The 22,279-nt window shown below is 43.6% G+C and overlaps 2 protein-coding genes across 7 annotated transcripts in view; both read right to left on the bottom strand.

Moving 5' to 3' along the window:
* Window positions 1–399: 399 nt before the first annotated feature.
* On the bottom strand, window positions 400–1,862 carry CHST2 (carbohydrate sulfotransferase 2). Its single transcript, XM_014256208.2, has one exon. The coding sequence runs from the start codon at window positions 1,826–1,828 to the stop codon at window positions 542–544; it is 1,287 nt and encodes a 428-aa protein (XP_014111683.2). The 5' UTR covers window positions 1,829–1,862; the 3' UTR covers window positions 400–541.
* Window positions 1,863–13,741: 11,879 nt separating this feature from the next.
* U2SURP (U2 snRNP associated SURP domain containing) overlaps window positions 13,742–22,279 on the bottom strand; it is a 44,184-nt gene continuing 35,646 nt past the window's right edge. For all 6 annotated transcript variants that reach the window (XM_088060948.1, XM_088060946.1, XM_088060947.1 and 3 more), the window contains 4 exons: window positions 18,957–19,067; window positions 16,421–16,539; window positions 15,496–15,672; window positions 13,742–14,251 (listed from right to left, as the gene is read on the bottom strand). In XM_088060948.1, the coding sequence (XP_087917074.1) occupies window positions 14,113–14,251; window positions 15,496–15,672; window positions 16,421–16,539; window positions 18,957–19,067 (546 nt within the window). In that variant the 3' untranslated portion in view covers window positions 13,742–14,112. The remainder of the gene's footprint in view (window positions 14,252–15,495; window positions 15,673–16,420; window positions 16,540–18,956; window positions 19,068–22,279) is intronic.

Genomic DNA, 22,279 nt, shown 5'->3' with positions numbered 1-22,279 from the left:
TCTATTTCCCAAACAATTGAGGTAATTATAAAAATGAATATCATTTATTATTTTCTTTTATTACTATCATGTCTGAACATTTGCTTTCATACAAAAGTCTGATTTTCAGCATTATGTTTTCCAAGGGCATCCCCTCCGCACCAAGGGAGATAAAGATGTGTTAGGAATTGTGCAAGTTTTTGTTACCATCTTCAAACCCTCAAGAACTTCATGAACACAATTTTGGTACAGATTAACTGCCTGATTACAGGTAGTTTTAGAGGAGGAGGAAGGGGCTTTACACATATTTTCAGTTCCACTTGATTTTTTTTTTAAAATCATATCTAACCCAATGCAAGGGGTGGGTAATAAAAAAAAAAAAAAATTAAAAAGGAAGAACGAAATCATCACATTGCTGTATGTTACCCTTCAGCAGTCTTTGGAGGAAATCGGAGACCAGGTTGCTTTCCCCGGCTCCCTCCCTCCCTCCCTCAAGGCAGCCGGAGCGGCTCCCCTGCCCGGGCTCCGCAGCCCCGGGTGCCCGGCGGGCGCCGCTGCCCCGTCACAGCCGCGGCTTCCTGAGCAACGTTCTGCTGAGGTCCTTCACCTCCTCGGGGCTGCCGACCCGCTCGTAGCCCAGCAGGGCCATGGGCTGGTGGCAGTACTCCTCGACCTGCTTGATCTGCTGGTAGCTGAGCGCAGTCCTCCAGGCACTCAGCGCCTGGGTGGCGTTCCTGGCCGACACCACGAACGGCTTGGAGGAGTAGCCGGAGCCACTGGTCATGTTGAGGGCGAACTTCTCCATCTCCGGGCTGACCGCCAGGTTCACAAAGCCGTACACCTGCCGCAGGGTCTTGATGGGCTCCACCACCAGGTCCTCGTAGCGCACGGCCATGTAATTGCCCTGGAGCCAGTCAGGGGGGTGCAGAGCAGTCTGCAGGGTCTTGGCCATGCTGTTGCAGATGACCTCCATGGCACCCAGGGCATGGTAGTCCGAGCCGCCCCCCGCCTCCTTCTTCCCGCCCAGCTTGTGGCCAGCATCAAGGAAGGGCATGCGGTGGATGTGGGGGTCCCGGCTCCTCACCACCTGAAGGCTCTCCCGGATGAGGCCGTGCCGGGACTTGATGCGGGAGCTGGCGACGGCCCGGGGGTCCCGCACCAGATGGATGACTTTGAGGTCCAGGGTCGGGTCCCGCATGAGGGGGGCGAGGACGGCCAGGTCAAAGACGCGTACGCCCTTGATGACCAGCGTGTGGTACTTGTGGCATTCCTCCTGGAAGCGGCTGAGGCGCTGCGGGGGACACTTTTTGCACACCCGGTCGTCCACCATACCCACCACCTCCTTGCGATAGGCCGGGCAGAGGGGCGAGGAGCAGATGACCTTGTTGGTGGCCGCCCCGAAGATGCCGAGCGTGGTGAGGTTCTTGCCGGCGCCCGCCGTGCTGTAGAGCTGGAAGACGGAGAGGTCGCATCGGTACAGGGAGCTCAGCATGTCGCGGGCCGCCCCTTGCAGCGACACGGCGTCACCGGGGTACAGCTTCTGCCAGACGTGCCACACCGGCTCGTAGAGGAAAAAGACCTCGGGGTTCTGGTTGAAGAGCTCCCCGAAGAAGGACGAGCCCGAGCGCCAGGTGGTGAAGACATAGACCAGCTGCCGCCGGGCGCCCGCCGGGCCGCGGCCCCCGGCCGGCGGCGGCGGCGGGGGGTGGTGGCGGGGGGCTGCCGGGGGCTCCCCGCAGCGCCGCGGCTCCCGTCGCCACTTGTACTCCAGCAGGTTGAGCGCGGCGAGCAGCAGCAGCAGCGCGTAGCCCAGGCACAGCGCCAGCGCCTTCCGCCGGCACACTTTCATGCTGGGCGGCGGCGGGGCCAACTGTTGCCCAGCGCCCCGGTGCCCCGGGGCCCGCGGCGGGCAGCAGGGCGCGCCGCCCCCGGCGCCGTCTCCCGGCCGGCCCCCCGCGCCCGGCCCGCATAGCGCAGCCGCCGCGACGGCCCCGCTGCCGCCGCCCCCGCCCCTGCCCTACTTAGCAGCGGCACGGCCGCCCGCCCGCCCCCCGCCTCTCCCGCGCCCCCATCGCCGAGCCGCCCCGGGCGGCGCCGCCGCGCAGCTCACGGCGGCCGCCGGGGCGAGGTGGAACCGCGCTCCGCTCCGCCCCCCGGCGGGGGGCGGCAGCGAGGGGCGGGCGGGGGCTGCGCCGCCCCGCCGGAGCGCATCGCTCCCCGCCCCCGCCGCGCCGGGAGAGCTCCGGTGCCCACCGAGGGGCGGCCCCGTCCGGCGGGGCCCGCCCCGCGCCCCCCCCTGGCGGCCCCGCCCCGCCGGGCTCGGGCTGCCGCGCTCCTCCCGCTCCGCCCGGCCGCCTCCGGGGAGACCCGGGCTGAGCGGCACCGAGCCCGGCCGCGGCCCCGCACCGCCGGACTGCGGCGGGCGTTTGTAGGAGCCCCTCGCTGCCGGGGCGCTCCCGTCAGCCCTGCCCGGCGGGAGGCTCCTCACCGGGTAGCCCTCGCACGGCGGAGCTGCGCCGGTAACGGGAAAAACAGAAGAGGCGGAAAAACCCCTGAAAGGCCTGAGAGGATTCCGGGCTCAGCCCCGTCTCCCTTATCTTGGTTTGTGCAGAAATTCGGAGTTCTCAAAGCTTCTCCAAAACCTAAAAAAACCCTCACGCTGGATGTTCCTGACAGAGCTCAGCACAAATCCATCGGCCCGCAGTGTTTTTATAACCCGTGCCCCTCGGCCGTGCAGTGGCCGGAGCGCGGTGCTGCCGCGGCCCCTGGGCAGCCAGGTCGGCGGTGGGGCCCGGAGCTCCCTGACCCAGGTGGGAATCAAAACGGGCAGGGCTTTCTCCTGTGTCCTGGACACACAGCGCTGTGTGAAGGGCAGCGTAAGCAGTGGTGCTTTAAAGACGACCACATCCCCAAAACGCGCCTGAGAAGGGCACGGAGTGGCGGGTCCCTCGTGGACAGCGCCCTTGTGGGACAGCGGCTTCCCGATGGGTTTCCGGCAATGCCCAGTGACTCTTGTGGAATTTTCTCAGCGATTTCCTCCGCCCCCGGCCGAGCTCGGAGCAGTCCGGGGCTGCTCACGAGTTACAGAAGCATTTGGCGGCTCTCTCGTGTCCATTGCTTTCTCCAGCCAGCGGCTCTCGTACGGGTGCAGCCTTTCCCACCATGCCCAGATAGCCACGGCCCATCTCCTCGGGCAGCTGGGAGCTGCTGGGCGGCTGCCCCTGGCTCAGACCAGTCCCTCCACAACAGATGACACTGCTGAGATTTTGCTGGAACGTTTATTAACAGCACGGATCTGACACTACAGCAAAAGCTTTTACACTCAGAAAACAGATAAAGCACAAATTCACCCGGTGTGTGTCTTGCCTGGTAGCACACTGTTTAATAAAGGCAAGAAAACAGTACAAGAGGGTGAAGGAGCTAAATATGTAAGCAATTTTCATATCCCTTACAAAAAAATTTCAATACTCCTCCCACATTTTCTGCAGGGATATTAACAGCCATGCTCTCTTTCTGGAAAAACTTCTAAGCCCTTTCCAGCCTCAAAGTGAAAGGTAAGATCCGTAGCAGGAGGGCTCCTCTGTTCCCTGCTTGTTCCTCCGAGCCCTGTCAGGGCAGGGCGGCAGCGGGCTGCGAGCACGGAGCTCTCCTGCTGTGCGACACCAGTGCCACCCTCAGCCGCTGGCCCGGCTGCGACACGGCCATCAAACCACACAGGCCAACCAGAGCCGCGCCACAAGCTGCCAGGGAGGCTGGTGGCAGGGTTTAAATGTCACTGTGACTTTTCATACAGAAGTAATTTATTAATAGCAGACTTTAAATAACCATTAAATATTCAAGAAAAAGTCTCTATTTCATCAAAAGTGAGGGGGAAGGGGAAGCCGGTTTTTTTTACCCAACAGTGCTCCAGAGGAAGTCTTTAAAGCCGCATTGTGCACAAATTATTTGTATCTAGTTGGCAAAAGAAACGTGCAGTTTAAACTTGATGAGCTTAAAACTATTGACTTGTAACCCTTGAAGCACAGTATATAATGAAAAATAATAAACCTCTGGAGCATCTTGTAGTATAAAATTCTCAGTTCTTTTATTCTTTAGCTTAACCCATGAGCTATTCACATAAAACAAGACTTCTGCTTTTTTAATATACTTTTATAAAGGTTCACATCAGATATTTATTTGGCTTTCCATGCTCACTACAGATGAAGTGACCATCACCTAGCTAAAGCAGAAATGTTTCTTTTTCATTCTGGAATGGTCTGTGGTAGCATCAATTAGCCTATATTAGATGATGAATGACAACAGCAGTACTGAGACACTGGAGTTTATAAAGCAATATCTCCCACCACTGTTGTTCTGCAGCACTAATGCAATAAAGGACACAGACTACAGGGAGCAAAACCAATTCATAGCAGTGAAAAATCATTACAATACCATGAAGTTCAAATTAATCCTTTCTTTCCATTTCACTCGGCTGAAGAGAGATATGAAATTTTCTGAAAAAAGCTACAATGCCAGCTCCAATTCTTACAGCATTTAAAGTTTAGCAGTAACAAATAAAGATAAGCAAACATGAACTGCAGGTATAACATTTGAAATGGTAAAACTAATCAGTAAACCCAAACATGAAAAGCTGTAATTGGATTCTGCACCTTCCCTGCTGTTGCACAGTGGTTGCATCTCTCTGAATCAGTGAGTGCAGAAGAACTGACAGCAACGCTGCCTTCATCAAACTGCTCCAACTCAACGAGGAGAACATGAGGCCCAGCAGCTCTTTAATGTGACCTATGTGCTGCTAAACAGAATATTTCTTTTCAAAACTGGAGCAAGGTATTTGTGCTGTGCAGGTGGATTCGAGTACCCAGGCACAACACAACTGCAATCAATCAGGTTCAGTGCAGCTGCTTTATCCGGTCTTCCCAGAAGTTTCAGACCTGGTAATCAAGTCAGCACTTTGCATAACTCAATATCAATGAATATTGAATAATTTTATATGGAAGAGATTTATACAGTCAACTTTGAATTCACAAGTTGGAATCTTTGTTTGGTTGATTTTTTTAAATCGTCTGTTGCAAAGAATTAGAAACACATATGGCAAAGAAACATAGAAGTATAAAAAATTGTAAGAGGCACCGAAAGTGTGTGAAAAAGGAACACTCTGCAGCTGAACAAATACAGCTCTTCACAAATATATTCAGGTACTTCAGTGTATATTTTCCACCCTCTATTTTACTTGTCAATCTATTTTAGGCTCACTAATTTCAGTATACTAGATCACCCATGTCAAATAATAAAAAGTTTCCTTTCTTCAAAAAGCAAAATTCATCATCAAAATAGTAAAATTCAAAGCCCAAACACTTCTTTCTAGGCCAGCTTTACTTTTTGACAATTACACGCAGTTTCCTTTGAGGAGCAAAAGAGAATGCTCCTTTTCCAGTGCAGATTGTAACCACACTCAGACAACAAAACTCGGAAGTAGGGTGGCTGTATTTACCTCAAACTCTGCAGCCAGCAATCTGTAAAGTGAGGATAAGTACCTCAATTAAAATGTCCTGATTTAAAATGTGAGGAGAAAAAAATAAGTTTTTTTAATTCAATACTTAAATATTTTATGTTACAATTTAGTATTTTATGTTTAGTAACTATGTTTATGAATTTTACATTTAATATTTAGGCAACCAAAATCCTGACTGGCTGAATTTCTTCCTCGCTTAAAGTGATACTGCCCAATTCAGAATTCTCCAAGATCCCCTCCATGACATCCCTTCATTGAAGTAATGGAGCCGAAAAAGGTTTCATCCTTACTGAACACTTCACAACTTTCTGTTTTTCATGTTTTAAGATTTTCCTTTTTCATGTTCACAAGGATGCAATGGCCACAAGGAGAAGTTTTTCCTGAACTCAAACTTGAGCAAGATTTTAAAAATTAAAAATTTTCTTTTAAAAGAAATTGAAAGATGAAGATTTATGCAGTTATATACCTAGTGTGAGGTAAGTTCTGGGTGCTGATTAAATAGTCCTGTACCTAGCCTAATCTCTTCAGGATAAATAGAGATCCTGAATTCCTCAAACAATGCCCAAAAGTGAGATTCTTAAAACTAAAGCATAAACTATAGACTACAAAATGTGAACAAAATTTATATAAAATTGAGTAGCTCTCAAAACTTGGGAAGTGTATGAATTTGTTTAAGACTATTTTAGTCTCACCACTGGAGATGGGTGAGAAGAATCTGTACAGTAGCATTTAGAATTGTAGGTGTTTATATTTTGCACCCCTCCTTTTAGTATTGTGCATGATGTCTTAACTTATTCAATATGTCATGCAGCAGTGGCAGCTGATTTCCCTCAAAAGACACTTTTTTCCAGTAATGTTGAATCCTTCAGCAGCCATTCCATTAAGTGATGGCTGCCACAATCTGCCTCCTAAAGTATCTATTTTCTCTTCATGTTCCTTCTGAACTGTATGTGCAGAAGCAGCTGGCAGGGACCAAAACTAAAGCAGCCACTCATAAGCCAGAAATACAAAGCCAAGTGGACAACCTGTCTGTAACAAGCTGTTCCTTTCCACTCCAGTTTCTCTTTCATGTTCACTTCGAGTTGCACAGGTGACATTTTCAATAAACTTAATTTCAGTAAATATTTATAAATTTTTGTTTGTGAGGCTGAAAGAATTCCAGAACTTTGCAAATGTCCTGGGGGACAGTGCAGAGTAGATTAGTCTCTATTTGTCTTTTATTAAAATTAGAAATCTTTTTCAGCTGTTGTGTAACTGGTTCAAGTTCTAAAGGAAATTAAGAGATTCTAGTTTTATAACCATGTACCTTTAAAACAACAGGCAATGCACTGTTTCACATCAAAAGCTTCCCAAACCTTTAGCAGGTCACACCTAAGAGCTACCTCAGTCCCACACATTCGGGCATCTCTAAACTCCCTCCAACTAAATCCATGATCCTGGGTTAATGATTGTCCTAGCACCCTCTACCCCTCGAGGCTTGGGTGCCCCAGAGCCCTCCAGCTGCTCAGGGCAGCCCTTTCCCTGGATAACATCCCTGTCCCAGGGGCTGGATAACAGGGTAACATCCCTGTCCCAGGGGCTGGATAACAGGGTAACATCCCTGTCCCAGGGGCTGGATAACAGGGTAACATCCCTGTCCCAGGGGCTCTCCCTAGCACCAGGTGGTGCCAGGTGAGGTCATCCCACCGCTCCTGCTGCACCGTCCCGGGGGCCTCACTTGCCTCTCTCTCTCTCTCTCTCGGACAGCAGGCAGAAGCCACACAACAATGCTGCCTTGGATCTAAGCTCTCAGGCCATAGAGCAAAATAGCCGGTCCTTTCTGACTAAGGATTGGACAAATTTAAATCCCAGGGAAGAGAGTTGCCAATCTTTGTGCTTGGCAAAAACAAACACAGAGCTTTGGGCAAAAGAGTGAGAATTCACTTTCTCTCATAAGTAACATACAACATGCTATAAATGATTGTCTAGGGAGGTTCTTGAAATTAATCTATTGCATCTCTTCAAAACTCAGAGTAACATAAATCATTTGCTAATTACTTGAAAATCCCCAGGATTTGAGAAAAAGGGACTCTATCTGTGGCATTTTCATATTTTTTACTCCATACCACAGTGAAAACTTCCTGCAGCCTGGCATGAAAGATGAGTTTTCCCCTGGTGAAACTGCCTAGAAATCAGGCTTTATTACAAACTTACCTTCTTTCTCTCCCTCTTTTTTTTTTAGTACAATTACTCTGTACAAAAACAGAGGATGAGAATCTCCAGCCCCTTAGTTCACACAATGGTCAGAATTCAATCCCAGTCTCATGTTTAAAAGTTTATAGCAAATTCTTTTCCAATTCTTTTGCCCAAGGCAAAAGTCTCCATTCAATTAATCAGCAGACTGTTCTTTTCTCATAGCACAGATATGGAAGATAGTCTGAAATGCCAGAAAAAGAAAAAATAAATCACCAGCAATCCAAGAGATGCAGATTTCGTGGTGAAAATGCCCAGTATCAGCTGCAATGCAAACCTCTATACTATAAATTCAGAAGATTCATCTCTACCCTCCTGAGTTTCTATTTGCAACAATGTGGTCAGTGCTTGCTCTAGCAGGATCTAGCAGGTGAAAACATTTGGCTAAATCATTCCTGAAACACCAGAGCTGGACCTCTTTAGCATGGCTCAAAAAAGATGAAAACTGATTTCTACTCCCAGTGATGGCTTTGGTGATGATTCTGATTGCTGGTAATGATCCTAGAAGTTCAATCCTGGGCACAGGCTGCTCCATCTTCCACAAATCCAAATGGTATGCAAAAATTCCACCCTCCTCTTCCTACGCCAGCTAAATTTTAAAACAAGAACAGTTTGTCATACAGAATTAAGAAATTCTGCCAGGTTAAATCTTGCTGTGAAAGATTTCTGAGAGCTTTACACAGACCTTATGCTTACCCTTTCTCCTTGCTCACCTCTCTACTGGCATAGTTACACAAGCTCTAATCTCAGACTTAGGTCCAGCCTCAGGAGGCCAGGAAAGATTCAGGAAATACATTCCACACTTGCTAGCAGGCAGCCTCTTAACAAGGTCTTGAAGAGTCAAACTGATGGTCTGTATTTAAGGCAAACAGCTACAGCAAGTCCCCCAGTCCACACAAGAGTAAAAAACAGAGCAAGGTCCAGGGGTATCAAAACATCCCATATTTAGGAACTCTGAGCTCTAAATGGAGATTCTCAGTAACTGGGATTTCTAATCTATCCCAGAGGAATACTCTGGGCTCTAACATCAAGAGTTCATATCCCAGCCTTTCCCATCTTGTGGGGGCATCTGATGCCTCTTTCCTCTTTTTCATCTTTCACAGATCTTGCAGAACCTAAATTATCTTGGAGGTGTTTGCTCCTCTCAGGTTTGAGTGCTGTGTTCAAGTGTCCCTGGAGCAAAGGCGAGGAGAGAGGCACAGCCTGGAACAGCTCACAGCTACTCAGGGATGGCCCCAGTTCTGCACATCCTGCCCTGCACCTCATCCCACGGGCCTGTCCACCCCGTGCTCATCACCCCTTCCACAAGGCAGGCTGTCAAACACGGCAGCAGAAAGCACAGGAGAAGAGAGCGGGAGGCACAGGGAAGGCTGGAACAGGACCTGCCCCCAAAGCAGCACCAAGGTGTGACACTGGCCCAGCCGCAGCACCAAGGTGCCACTGCAGCACCAGCCACGCTCCACGCTCCCCCTGCCCTCCTGCAAACTGCTGCCGGTGCTAAGGAGCTGCTCATCAGCTCCCCAACCCAGCAGCAGTCCCAAGTGGGAGTTTCCTTTGTTCAGGAGAGATTTATACAGACAGCTACAGAGTGAGCAGCCCATGCCTCATTAGAGTCAGAGGAGCACAGGGGTCACTGTTGACAGAGGAACAGCAGCAGCCATTAGGGTTGGACAACACAGGCAGAACAGCATCGAGCAGCAGAAGAGCTGGTGAGGCCAAGGAGCAGCTCATGCATAACAGGCACAAACATTGCTCTCTTCCAGGTTAAAAATAACACCATTTCCGGATATCAGCAAACTGACAGTTTTATTGTCGCCATGTCAGTTGGAAAATTTTCTGTATAAAATACAAACCCAAAAGCAAGTAAGACAAAAAAGTCCATCTGAAACTACCATTTCCTCTTTAAAAAACCACAAACAGAAAACTTTCCAGCTTATGACAGTTACACTGTAGAACATCCCAGCACAAGACTGGACATCAGAAGTGGCAAATGGCACTGGCTCACCCACAAAAGCCAACACAGAGACAGAAGCAGGCAGAGGAAGAATCAGTATGCAATTTTTTAAGACTTGTGTATCCTACAGATACAGAAGGGGAAGATTTGGACAAAATTAAACCGGCATTTTAGTTGTGATCCCTATAAGAGTGGCTTACAAATTGAGGAGCAGCAGCTCCAGCAGCAGCAAGAACCACCAAAGTGCTGGAAGTCTTGCAACAGCACATGCAGCAATGAGAAAAAGTAATTTTAAAATACTATTATGAGCTGTTTTAATAAAATGTCCTCAGCAGCCTTATTCAGAAAACTGTTAAAATTTTCAGACTGACAATATCAGGTTCATAATTTGATAAATCTCATTATACTGAGTAGCTTAATTGATACTGAACAGTGCTTGATTTAAAGAGAAGACAGCTAAAATTCTCATCTAGGTTATGCCACTGTTGCTGTCTTCTCTAGAATATTCACCTTAAGTATTCAGGGTAGACTGCGAATAGCTGAGAACCCTCCCACCCCAAACTCCTCACACAGCTGTACAAAAGTGCAGCAAGCTCTCTGTCTAAAAACTACCAAGTTCAGACCTTAGTCCATCTGCATGCAGCACTACAGCAATGCTTCGCATTTTTATTTATTCAAAGCATTAATTCTGCTGAAGCACTGGCAATGCCTGTGGAGGAAAACCCCACAAAGCAAGCTGCCTCAAGTGATTAGAGTGAGTCAGAACAGATTTGCCATTTGTGGCTGATCTTACTTTTCTCATCCCAAGATTCTGGTTTTTAAGGCGTTACATGAACTCTTTGCTCTTGTCACCAGGATAGATGAATTCACATCAGTGGTAGTTGTGATTCTAAATACATGCTTTAGAAAACGTTGATTTGTTATCCTTGCTCCTAAGTGGTTGTTGCTTCTTATACTTCAAAACCTGAAAAGGGGAGGTGGGGAGAGACCACATGCATGTATACAGTGTCTGAATAAAAACCTGACACTGACGTTCAGAAACCAACTCTTCCTCAAACAGTATTACAAAAAAATACATGCAGCTGCTGTGCAGGGAAGTCAAAGGAAGTCAGAGTTTTAAAAAGGCAGTTCAGACACAAACACTTCTGTAACACTGAAGATTTTAATTGTTGCAAGGAAGCTCTATGTACTATGTAGCTTTCCGCAGCAGCACAGGGCCCACTGGTCATTGGGCCTGATCAAGCCGGGGCCAAGACTGGCTCAGAGCAGAGGCACCTGAAGCTGTCCGTGGAAGACCTTCCCGTAAGCACCGGAGTGTCCAGGAGTGCAGGGCAAGCTCCACCAAAGCCCGTCAGACTGGCAGTGGCCAGCACAGATCTGGGAACATACCATGGACATTCCCTTTCAAAGGTCACACTGTTCCAGGCTGCATGGGGGTTCTCAGCCAGGCTAGAACTGGGCTGTCCAAGCCACACTTGGTTTCTCTGCTTTGGAAAAGCCTAAACACTGAAGCATCGACATTTCCCTCTGGTTTCCCTAAGGCAGGAGAGGAGCCTGTTACCCACTCGTGTCTCTGTGCCCTCCCAGAGTGAAAAGCTGGATGCTCACACACTGAGGGGTCTCAGAGGATAATGGGTTCCCTCTTCCTCTACAACTACAGAAACCATCGGGAAACACAGAACCAACACCTCCTCAGGACAGTACTTTATTTCACAAGGATTCATATGAATGCTACTTCCTGAATCCCCAATCAGTTATTTACATTACCCATTCAGCACTTCACCCCAAAAGGCTACAGAAACACAAGTGATAATGTAATAATGGCACACAGTGACTGTACCTTGTCACTGCAATGAGACCTAAAGAAAAATGGATTTCATAGGCAGCCTAATTTTAAGTCTTCAATAATACTTTGCATCTTTTACAAAATACCTGTTACCAGATGCCACCCCCTTCCCGCTTTTCTTTGTGGAAAAGCCAAGCTATAAACAAAAGTACAAAAGCAGGAAGAAATTAAGACTAAACAGGATCAAAAGATACTCTTTTCTACAGGGCAAAAAAGCCCAGGCAATCCAGTAAAGGATACAGATTCTTAATTGCTTTTAAGAGACTACTGGGTAAGAAAAGCTGTTTTAGAGCCCAGGACACAAAGCAAAGAACAAGAGGTATTTAGAGAACAGATACTCTAAAAGGTATTGCATAATAGAGCACTTACAAAATAAACCCTAATGGGTGCGCTCCTTTGGCTCTCTTGCTACTTGGCTTAAGCTTTCTATAACCACTGATGAGAATTTTATAAAAGCTGAAATGAAAATTAATTATTGAAAAGTAACTGAAATGCTAAGTGATTTTCTACCCTGAGGGTTTTTAGTTATTAAATTAAATATACAATTGATTCTGCACATAAAATATTCCTGTGGCAAAGCATCTTTAGTCCCACTTGACCCCAGAACACTGACATTTATCACTCCTCCATTTATAAACAGCTACAAGATAAAGGTAATGAAGAAGTTAATTGGATCTGAAGTGATCATCTTTCCACTGCACGGTTGGGATTCTCCCTGTCCCCAAACTGCTTTTAGTACCTACTTTTCTTTCTAGAAAACCTCATCTGGTCAGGTATAAATACACAGCATTTAAGAAAAAGATAAATTGGTTTCTAACAGTTTAGCACCCAAAATCTCTGCTGAATCCTATCCTGAAACACCTTATATTATAGGGAGAAAAAAAGTACAAAAAAATAAACTGCATATTTCTAAAACAGATTCTTTATAACGTATTACAAACAGATAAAAGGTGTATTCTTTTCTCATTACCAATGCATCTATTCAATACTCATTCTAAGAAAGTCTTTACAGTATGCATGCATTCTTCATATTTTCAGTGTTCCAGATCACTTCAGAGTTCTCATTAGCAAACAGAATTCTCCACTTAATTCTCACATACGCAACAATTTACATAATCTTACAACAACGTCTCTCATCAGGAAAAAAAGAGAGAAAATATGTATTTTTTTTGTAAGACCTTATAGATCCTGCTTCTGGAAGTGCAGCCAGTGAGGCCATTTACATGTCCAACAGGTCCAATATTTCCAAATCTCTGTGTGAAGCCTGTGGATACACCAATGTACCAGCAGTGTAACAGCAGGCCCTCAGCCAGCACTCTGTGCCTGCAGCTAAGCACAACTTTGGCTTTTACAAACAGTTCACAAGAGGCCAGATCCCTTTTGATTCGATATTTTTATTACAATCTCCCCACACCTCCATGTATGAACACTGAACCCTCCCCGTTTCTCATCCCTCCCCTTCTCCCACCCACAGAAGGGCTGCATGGTAAGGGGATGCAATTTAAAGCCACATCAATGCCTAACACATAGAACAGGTTTGGAGAAGGGGAAACCCAACACGAAATAAAATTAAACAGCCTCTTGAATAAAAAATATTAATAAATATGTAATAAAATTTAATTTTTCCCATCTTGAAGAATTTTCACAACAGAGGAACAAATTCAATAAAATAATGTAAAAACTGTCCTTTTGCAGGAAAAATCAGTTTTAGAAAACAAGAGTCTATTGAAGGCTGCAATTACTGTATCTATATGTAAGAAATCACACAGCCTCAGGCTTGCTGTCCTTTAGTGTTCCCCATGTGTGCCACAAGGGTGGCTTGTTACTGAGACATCACACATACGCTACACACACCCCCAGAGGATGTGTCTTTGCAGAGGCCCTTTTTTAAAAATGAACAAAAACATTACTGTGGTGTTATAAATACTCCCTGTGATTAAAATGGAGACATAGGAAGCAAAGATTTACCTGTAGAGCTTATCAGGGTAGGTACCAGACTGTTCAGCTCTTCTCACAGTAAAATCTCAGAGCAGGAAAGAAACCCCATCCACTGGATTCAGAAGGTGCCTTTATCTGGACAGCCAAAGCAGTGAGAACAGGAACAGAGCCCCACTGCACTGAACCATCCAGCAGCGCAGTGTGTCTGGAAGAGTACTTCCAAACAAACTCTGCGCTCCCTTAGGAATATGGATCACCACTGGGGCAAGAAAACAACATCTTAATTTTCTGTTCAGATTTTATTTGAAATCTAATTCAAATTGTCAAAGCTACAAAAAGGGGGAACATTTGGGTTATTTCTGCTATGTCACAACATTCTAAAAACAAAATTTCACTACTGCCAGCAGATCAGTTACACACATTAGATGAAACTTCTAAACACAAAAATGTTTCTTTTGGGAAATAGTCACAATGAAGATATTTTGTACAATATAAAACAATGACAGGTCTACAGATGCCGATACTCATGAGTATACACGTGCATTCACAAAAAAAAAAAAATCAGGAATGCTTTTTTGTTTTTAAACAGACTGTTCAGGCACAAAAACAAAACCGCATTTCCAGTAAGTGACAACTTCATAAAAAATATTGTCAGTGTTTGCTTTTCTTTGACTTCTTGTGAGATCTGTGAGGAGAACGGGACTGAGACCTGGATTTCTTCCCTGACTTTTTAGGGGATCTGGATCGTGATCTTCTTGATCTTTTGGGTGTCCTGGAGCCAGATGGCGACCTGCAAAAAAAACCTTGATGTCAAATACTAATAGATAAAAGCACCTTTTCCTGAAGTTACTCGTATTCATTTATTGAGCCAAATGATGTAGAAAGTAATTTTCCCTAATAACGAAAGTAACACGATGATATCTTGCTTTTGAGAAAAAGGCCATTTCTGTATTGTAAGGTTTTGAGAGTATTTTGCGTTTATCTTCAGTGCTTAGAACCCACATGAAAAATAACATGCACTCATGTCCTTAAAACCCACATCAAGAATTCACAGCCTTTCACATAATCTCAACCAGCTTTGGCTCTTGTATGAATTGCAGCCTATATCCAGACAGAAATGAAAAATTATGTTCAATTGTGTTACAATGAAATACTTCTGATTCTCATCAAGCACGTTCAGATTGCGATGCAACCCCACAGAAAAACAAGGGACACTGAATTTACTGTCATGTAACACACACCTAATATATTGATATAATAATAATGAAAACTGAATGAGCATCATATTAACTCTAAAAAAAAACCCGATCTCAACTACTTTTCTACTTTTATTTGAATTCCTCATTTATATAAGCACAAGAATACAGTAGTTTTGTGCTATGATTTTTCCAACACCATCAAGGAGTTTTCCTCATCCTGACTGAGGAATTTTAGATCAGTAACATATTCTATACCTCTATAAAAATTGGAAGGTGAACTTGCAAGTTTCAAGTTACAGCAGCATTAGCAGAATAATAAAATTTCACCTCAAGTTTAATATTAACTAAAGACAAATATTTGTGTCAGAGTGGAGGTTAGGAAATAACTAGTTTGGAAACAAAACCCCATAAGCAGTATTCAATTTTTTTTTTTTCCCTTAAAAGACAAACTATAGAAGTGAGGAGCTTCATGTAAGTGAATTATCAGTGAAAGGCTGCACGGTCACTGTAATTTGAGAGGTTCTACAGAAGGGCTACAGAAATATTAGAAGGACTACAGAAGACTTATCCTTTGAAAAGAAATAGCTAAGAAAGCAGCATTTCTTCAAATTACCAGTGAACAGGTGAACAAAACCACAGCAGAGCAGAATCTGGAGCCATCAGGGCAGGAGACTATGTGCACCTCCAACCCCAGTGCCCAGAAGTATTAATGAGGAACATGCACTACACTGTGAGAGAAAGTAGCCAAGTATCAAATGTGCTCTGCTGCAACGCCCCCCAAACCCCAGCCAAACACAGCTGTCAGCTTCCTGAAACAGAGAAGATACCAGCTCACCTTTTGCCTTTTTTACTGACATCTCTGGGAGAATCTTTGTGTGAGGAGCGGGAGCGGGAGCTCTCCTTGTGGGAGCGTTCAGAGCGCTCGGAGCGTTCCGATTTGGGCGAGGGCGACTTGGCTCGGCGGCTGCCGCTGCTGCGGGACGGGCTGGGGGAAGCGCTGTGCCGCCTTTTCCTGCAGGCAGCCACACACATGGGAAGGGAAAACACACAGTAAGAACAGCTGCTCCTTTCTGCAGGGATTTGCTTTAGCCAACGTCATGTCAGTTACTTGTAAGTAATTAAAATATTGTAGGCTTTTTATTATTAAAACAGAAAATCAAGTTTAACATGTGCAACAGATTTTCTCCGGTTGAAAAAAATCAAGGCCTGTGAGTCATTTGGTAGTATAAACACATTCTGTCACAACTCCCTGAAAAGCAAGGCCTTTTACCATACCTACACTTAGAACCAAGGCAGAGTTTGGCTATGTAAGCATTAGAAGATCAGTGTCCACTCTATCCCAAACCCAGCTGCTCAGAAGGATCCGCACTGTGAGGTGAGTAACTCTGAAACCACGTTTATCATTTGTGGTCTGTCCTCAGGACAGTTTTCTGACCGAGGCACTGCAGGCAATTCACTGCTAAAGACAGTTAACCCCCACTGGTGATCGTTTTACCTTGCTTCCCCAGGGCATAAATGAGCCAAAGGGCAACTCTGTTTTACCCTCTGCAGGGTAAAAATAACAATTCCTTTAACATTTTGGAGCATGTTTTTAAATAGCCAAAGCATGGGTTTTGTTTGTTTTTTTTGTTTTGTTAGGTGGTTTTGTGTTTTTTTTTAAAATCAGGTGTGTGATATAAGGTAATTTCAAGGCTGTCATTGCCTGTAAAGACACTGTGAGGGTTCTCCTCCCACTCACTTCTGTCCAAGGAGAGGCATACCTCTCTTTCCGTGTTGGTGTGCATTCCTCCTTTTCCTTCTTATCTTTGGACCTGGTCTCAGACTTTTCCTTGTCCTTTTTGTCTCTGTCCCGTTCTCTTTCCATCTCTTTTTCTTTTTCCTAGATTATTAGAAGCATCATGATTTCAGATAAGGTGTGAATAACTATTAAAGGCAATCAAGCTAATGACAAACAGCGTAAGAGCAGTGATCAATGATGGAACACAGCACATGATCTGAACTAATGGTCACACCCTCCCAGCTCTTCAGCCCTTTGCTCCTGCTTGGGACACAGCACAAACATTTACTGTAACACAAACTAACAAAAACATGAGGAATATCACCCTGTGTGAGAAAATCTGAGTATCTACCTGGAAATTAACAGTCTTCAACGTTACAAATATCAGGGAAATATTACAGCTGTAATAGATTTTCTAAACTAAATTAAACATGGAAAAATACCAGGAACCTCTTTCTACTTCAAATATGTGCATTCATCCTCATTAATCCAGACTGAAAATTGATATACTCTCATAAGGAGAAGCTATCTAAAGACAGAACAAAAATACAAACAAGATTCTGCAGTAACATCTACTCTATCAAAAACAAACAACTATAGTCCATTTCTAAGTATCAACAGGACCATTTTGAAAGAAAATATATACCCTTAGCACACTGAGTCTGTCTGTCAAATAGAAAATTAACTATACAAAAATAAACCTCAACAGCAAATCTGAACACAGAGATCAGATGCTGTGGTTTTTAGTACTGATCATTCAATAAAAAAAAATCAATTCCATGGCAAAAAATAAACAGATATTCCCTGCATACCCCATAAAGAAGACAAAGAAGAGGTGATTTAGCTAAATGGAAGAAAGGGGGGATGGTGGGGGAAAAAAAGAAGAAAATAAAAACAGTAGAGGGAGGGGAGGTAACCTAAGTGCAGGAAATACCAGGACATTTGTACACATCCAGTCTCATGCTCTTTTTACAGAGAAGACTTAGTAAAACCTGCAAGTGTCCCTTTTCCTATTCTTACAAACTGCTGTTAGGCATCTCTAAAATCACTGTACTCTCAAGATGTGCCAGGTTTATTTGACAGCATAACTACATACTTCATCCTGATAAATAAGAATAAATTGTATTTTAAATAGCTCCAAGTTTCTAGTCTCTAAACAATATACAGTGCTGCGGGAAATTACTCTTGAAAGCTTATTATAAGTTTGATAAACAAGAATGACCAACCACCAAGTTCATGCAAAATGTAATCAGGATCAGTATTACATTACTGTTAGAAAAACTAACTTTATTATGGCATTAAAGCAGAAGATTAAGTTATTCCCTTAATAACAGAGTTACTATTGTTTTAAGGAATAGTTATAAATATTGTTAAATATTTCTTTCTTTCTTGAAAGAGAAAATTATCAAAAATCAAAAATATTATGAGCCGGTTGAACCAATTCAACACAAGGCATCTAAAATTTTATCAGGACTGTTATTATCAATTTCTGTTTGTTTAAGCTACTGTCTCACTAAGCATTCTGAGCTCACCGTACAAATCATTACTTTTCTAGAAAACATCAAGAAAGTGGGAAGTTTTACAATACAACTACATTTAGAAAGAAAATTCTAAAAGCTTTATAAAGTCTTAACTGCAAACATCAACCTCCAATGTGTACATCTCCTTCAGGGATCAGTTTAGCTAATTTTTAAAAGTCTCTTTCTTCAAGGTACTGTGAATTAGTCAGATATCGAGCACCAAATAATGCAAATAACAAGTGACAGAAAAAACCCTGGTGGAAACTGCTTATTTGTATTTAGCTTCCAAGGAACTGCATGGGTACCTGATTTCATCACTGATCTGTCAGGCTGTAAAACCAGATGAGAAAAGCAACTGCCACTTATCCTCCCTCACTAAAGCAATGTCCAAAGAGGTTATGTTTTTAAATTATGTTTCAAAGGTCTGAGATCATATCATATCATCACATATAAGATGGTAACTTTTAAAATCACTCTGACTTCATAGTCTAGAGAGATCTTCTAAAAACAGACATGGTACAAAATTCAGTCACATTTGGGTGAATGGGTGAGCTGGAATTATTCAGGAAACTTAGACACTGGAGAATCAGAAACAAATATGCTGCTTAAAACTATTTTCTCCCATCCTTGGGAAGCCACTAGCACAACAGATCAATTACTACAAGCAAAATGAGAAGTCTGATGAACATCTTCAATTAAGAGCTGTCCCTCTCCTTTCCCACACCTAACAGCTTGCTTCATGCCGTAGATCCAGGAGTGATCTCAAAGGTTCCTGTCCCTGCTATGTTCCCAGCTGTACAATGGGAAACACTACAGGATTTGGATTAAAAAAGGAGGTTGTATGTGTTCTGCAGAAAGCACTTGGACTTTGACATGAAATTTAACATTACAGTAGCATTTTAACAAGAACCATGTGTTGTTATAAAGCCACCTTACATTCAGTGAACTCAATAAAAGCCTATCACAGAATCAGAGGCAAACATAAAGAACATTTCTTACCCTCTGGAGCAGCTTGTCTCTATAGTGTTCAACCTGTTCCTGAAAACTCTGGCCTGGCTTCTTGGGTCTTTTCCCAGACTCTAACTCATCCTGAAACTTCATCACCTTAAGCTGTGAAAATAATACTGACCATTAGATTATTTGACTTATTATTATCCATTTAGGCAGGAGGCTGAAAATGAAATTTCCATGATATATAGTCTGTGTTCTTCATTCCTTCTATACAAGCTTGCACAGAGATACTACATTTATTTAAACTGGATCAAAGTAACAAAACCGCACACTCATTTGCAGGCACCTGCAGTTGTTTACAGACATGGTGAGAACTAAAAATAGAGGGAATTTTTTTCTGTTATTTTACTAAAATCTGTGCCCATCATTACTACACGGCACCCTTACATTTCTTGGGTCATCTGGGTTTTTTTTTTTCTTTCAAAATGAAATCATTTACTGCAGGTGTCAATATATTCTTTCAGCTTCTCTTGTGTACTTCAAAGTTTCCTTTGGAAACTGCCTTTTTTTCCATTTAACCCTGAATGTTAAAATCAAATGACTGACATAATTAGGACATAAAACAATGCACCTCCTCTTCAGGGTTGTTTGCACAGAGTGGCTGATTTGAAAGAACTGATTTTTACTAACATAATACTTTTTCATGTGCTAACAAGCTTAGCAACCAAATTCAGTTCCCAAGTGCTGCTAAATGTAAAACTAAATTTGCTGCTGTATCTCCAACAGAGTCACAAAGTTAAGCAAATGTCAGAATTTCTCCATGTGTTGTTTTTCTTTGTGGGTTACTTTTTTCGTTTGGGTTTTTTTGTTTGTTTTTTTTTGGGGGCGGGGGTTGGTTTTTTTTTTTGTCTAGATGAACTAAAACCTTCTCCAAGTTGATTCACATCATGAAACTTCACTCACATCTCTTATCATTTGTCAATTCTTCATTCCTAGTGACATGTCCTTGTACAAACAATTGTTCCTTTTTTTTGGAGGAGGCGTCTCTTTTTTGGAGAAGGAGGGAAGAGCCTGGTAGTAATTCAGGTTTTGTTTGTCAGCCATCTTCCAAATGTTCATGCTCTGACCCTCCTGGCACATCCTGTTTCAAGACTGACATTCTATATATGAGTGGATTTTTTCAGTGCTTGAGCTTTTATTTCTAGCAAACACAAAGTTATTTTCTATTTGAAAGTATTTCATTCTTCCACACTGAAAACGCACAAAGGAAAAGACTTTGCAACTGTGTCCATTTTGATTATCTGAAAGGATTCTCATTCTCCAGGTCCTCAATTCCCTAATATGAAGTAGTCACAAAATCAAACTACACATTTTTTCTTCCCCCTCAAAAATCAAGCAGACTGGATCTAATCAACCCTTCCAATTACTGACAGAAAGGAAAAGTATCACTAAAACAAATTAATCGTAAGTATGCTAAGAAACATAAAACCCAAGCAAGGATAATGCTATTTTGAAAAAGATCCCCTTTCCCTTCAACTACAGAGCTTATGCAAACACTGCATTTTTTATTTTAGTCTCTAATATGAGGGAACAACATGCTTTGGGGGAAAAAGAACTAAAATAAAATTTTTAAAAACCACTATTATCTCATACCACAATTTCTGTCAGCTGTTCTGCTTTCCTCCCTCACTTACAGAGCCTGCTCTATCTGCAGTTGAGCATTTTTTCTGACAATCCAGCCAATGGAAAACTGTCATCATCATTTGTCACATACCATCTTCTATAAAGGCATGCTTTTCTTCCCTCACTTTAAAAGCAGAGTTTCAAAGGCAGAGATACCTTTTGGAAGCATATACTCAGTGTCACCATGTATTACCTGTTCTGTTACAAAATCCGGATAGCCTTCCCTATCGTCACATAAACTCCAAGGTCAGCAGCTGCTCAGCACCTTCAGTACCAAAGAGGAGTACAGAGGAGGCTCAGCTGATCCAGGAAGCCTCTTGGGCTGTCATGGCATGAATATGCCCATAAGACTTTAACTTTGTTTTCCCAACTAAATAACCCATGTAATTTAAAAAACCAAACCAAACCAAAACAAAACCCTAAACCAACAGAAGTCCACAAAAACCCTCCATATCCTCATAAGATGTGTTTCTTTACATTTTTAGCCAGCAAAGCTGTGACAATCTCTATTTAACCATATTTTGAAAGCAAGGAAGCCTAAGTCTCTAGCCCAAAGTAATCTGAGATGAAAATAAACTAGGAATCCAAACAACAGGCTTCACCTGACTTAATAAGCTAAATGGATGCAAAAAAATGCTGACATGCATGGCATACAACCCAGTGCTGGCAGGAAGTTTAAATGGCAAGAGGAATTATTTGCATGTAGCTTCTCCAGAAACTGTGGGTGGAGTGGGGGCTGAAGGTGGTCATTAGCAGGTGCCTTGAAAAGAGAGAAAATAGGAAAGGCTTCACTGTGGTAACATCTCACTCAACACCTCCCCAGACTCCAGCTATGGCAGGATCATAGGGTTTCCTGAGACAGCTGTGGTATTTTACAGACCACCCAGAGATGGATTTCTCCTCCACACAATTGCTGTATCTCCCTTTGAACCCATGCAAACTGACTCCTTTTAAAAGATGCTGTGGGCAGAGGAAATGTACATCCCCTGGGAAGGCGACTAAGTGTTACAAAGTGCTGAGATGGTATCAACAGCTCACTACAGAAAGATCAGGCTCTTCCATCCACTCCTGCACTCCAAGCACAGGCTCCCCCTTCCACCCTTCCCTTGCACCAACTGCAGTGTTTGGCTGAGCCTTCCATAGTCCAGAAGCTCACCCTCCTCCCCAGCTCAATGTTCCCTCCCCTAGTGAGAATGTATTGGGTCAAGGTAAGATCAACAAGTGTCAGAGCTCACAGGATCAGGATGTTTCCTCACCCAGCAAAAGTGAGCAGTTAATCAGATCAGCTCACCCTACACCATGTATAGAAGCTTTTGCTATTTGCTATCATCCATCACCACTGTAACTGTGTTTTATAAGAAAGTTCCAAAGGCCACAAAAGAATTCTCTAAAAAATTTGACCACTTAGAATTACTATTTGAACTAAAATGCTTGGTTATATCCCTTCCCCATTTCACTGCTCATTGTACACTGGCCATAGTGAACACTCTTCTCACAATCTCTCCATGCAGAGTACAGGATACTCATATCCCTATCACACAATTCAAGATACTCTCCCACCCAGGAGAAAAAGATTCTTAATACTTGGGCTTGAATCTGCTTAGACATCTAATTGATAAATTCTGTAAGCAGTTCACTTTATAAACCTGCACTGAGAATGAACTAATATATCCTCATTGCAATGGTTA

This window comes from Pseudopodoces humilis, chromosome 11 (genome assembly GCF_049639895.1).
Source record: "Pseudopodoces humilis isolate 2021_Gansu_Grassland_sample_001 chromosome 11, ASM4963989v1, whole genome shotgun sequence".
NCBI lineage: Eukaryota > Metazoa > Chordata > Aves > Passeriformes > Paridae > Pseudopodoces > Pseudopodoces humilis.
This window is presented reverse-complemented; position numbering and strand designations above follow the sequence as displayed.

Excerpts from the sequence above, each read along its gene's own strand:
- CHST2 (XM_014256208.2), bottom strand. The coding sequence starts at position 1,828 with ATGAAAGTGTGCCGGCGGAAGGCGCTGGCGCTGTGCCTGGGCTACGCG.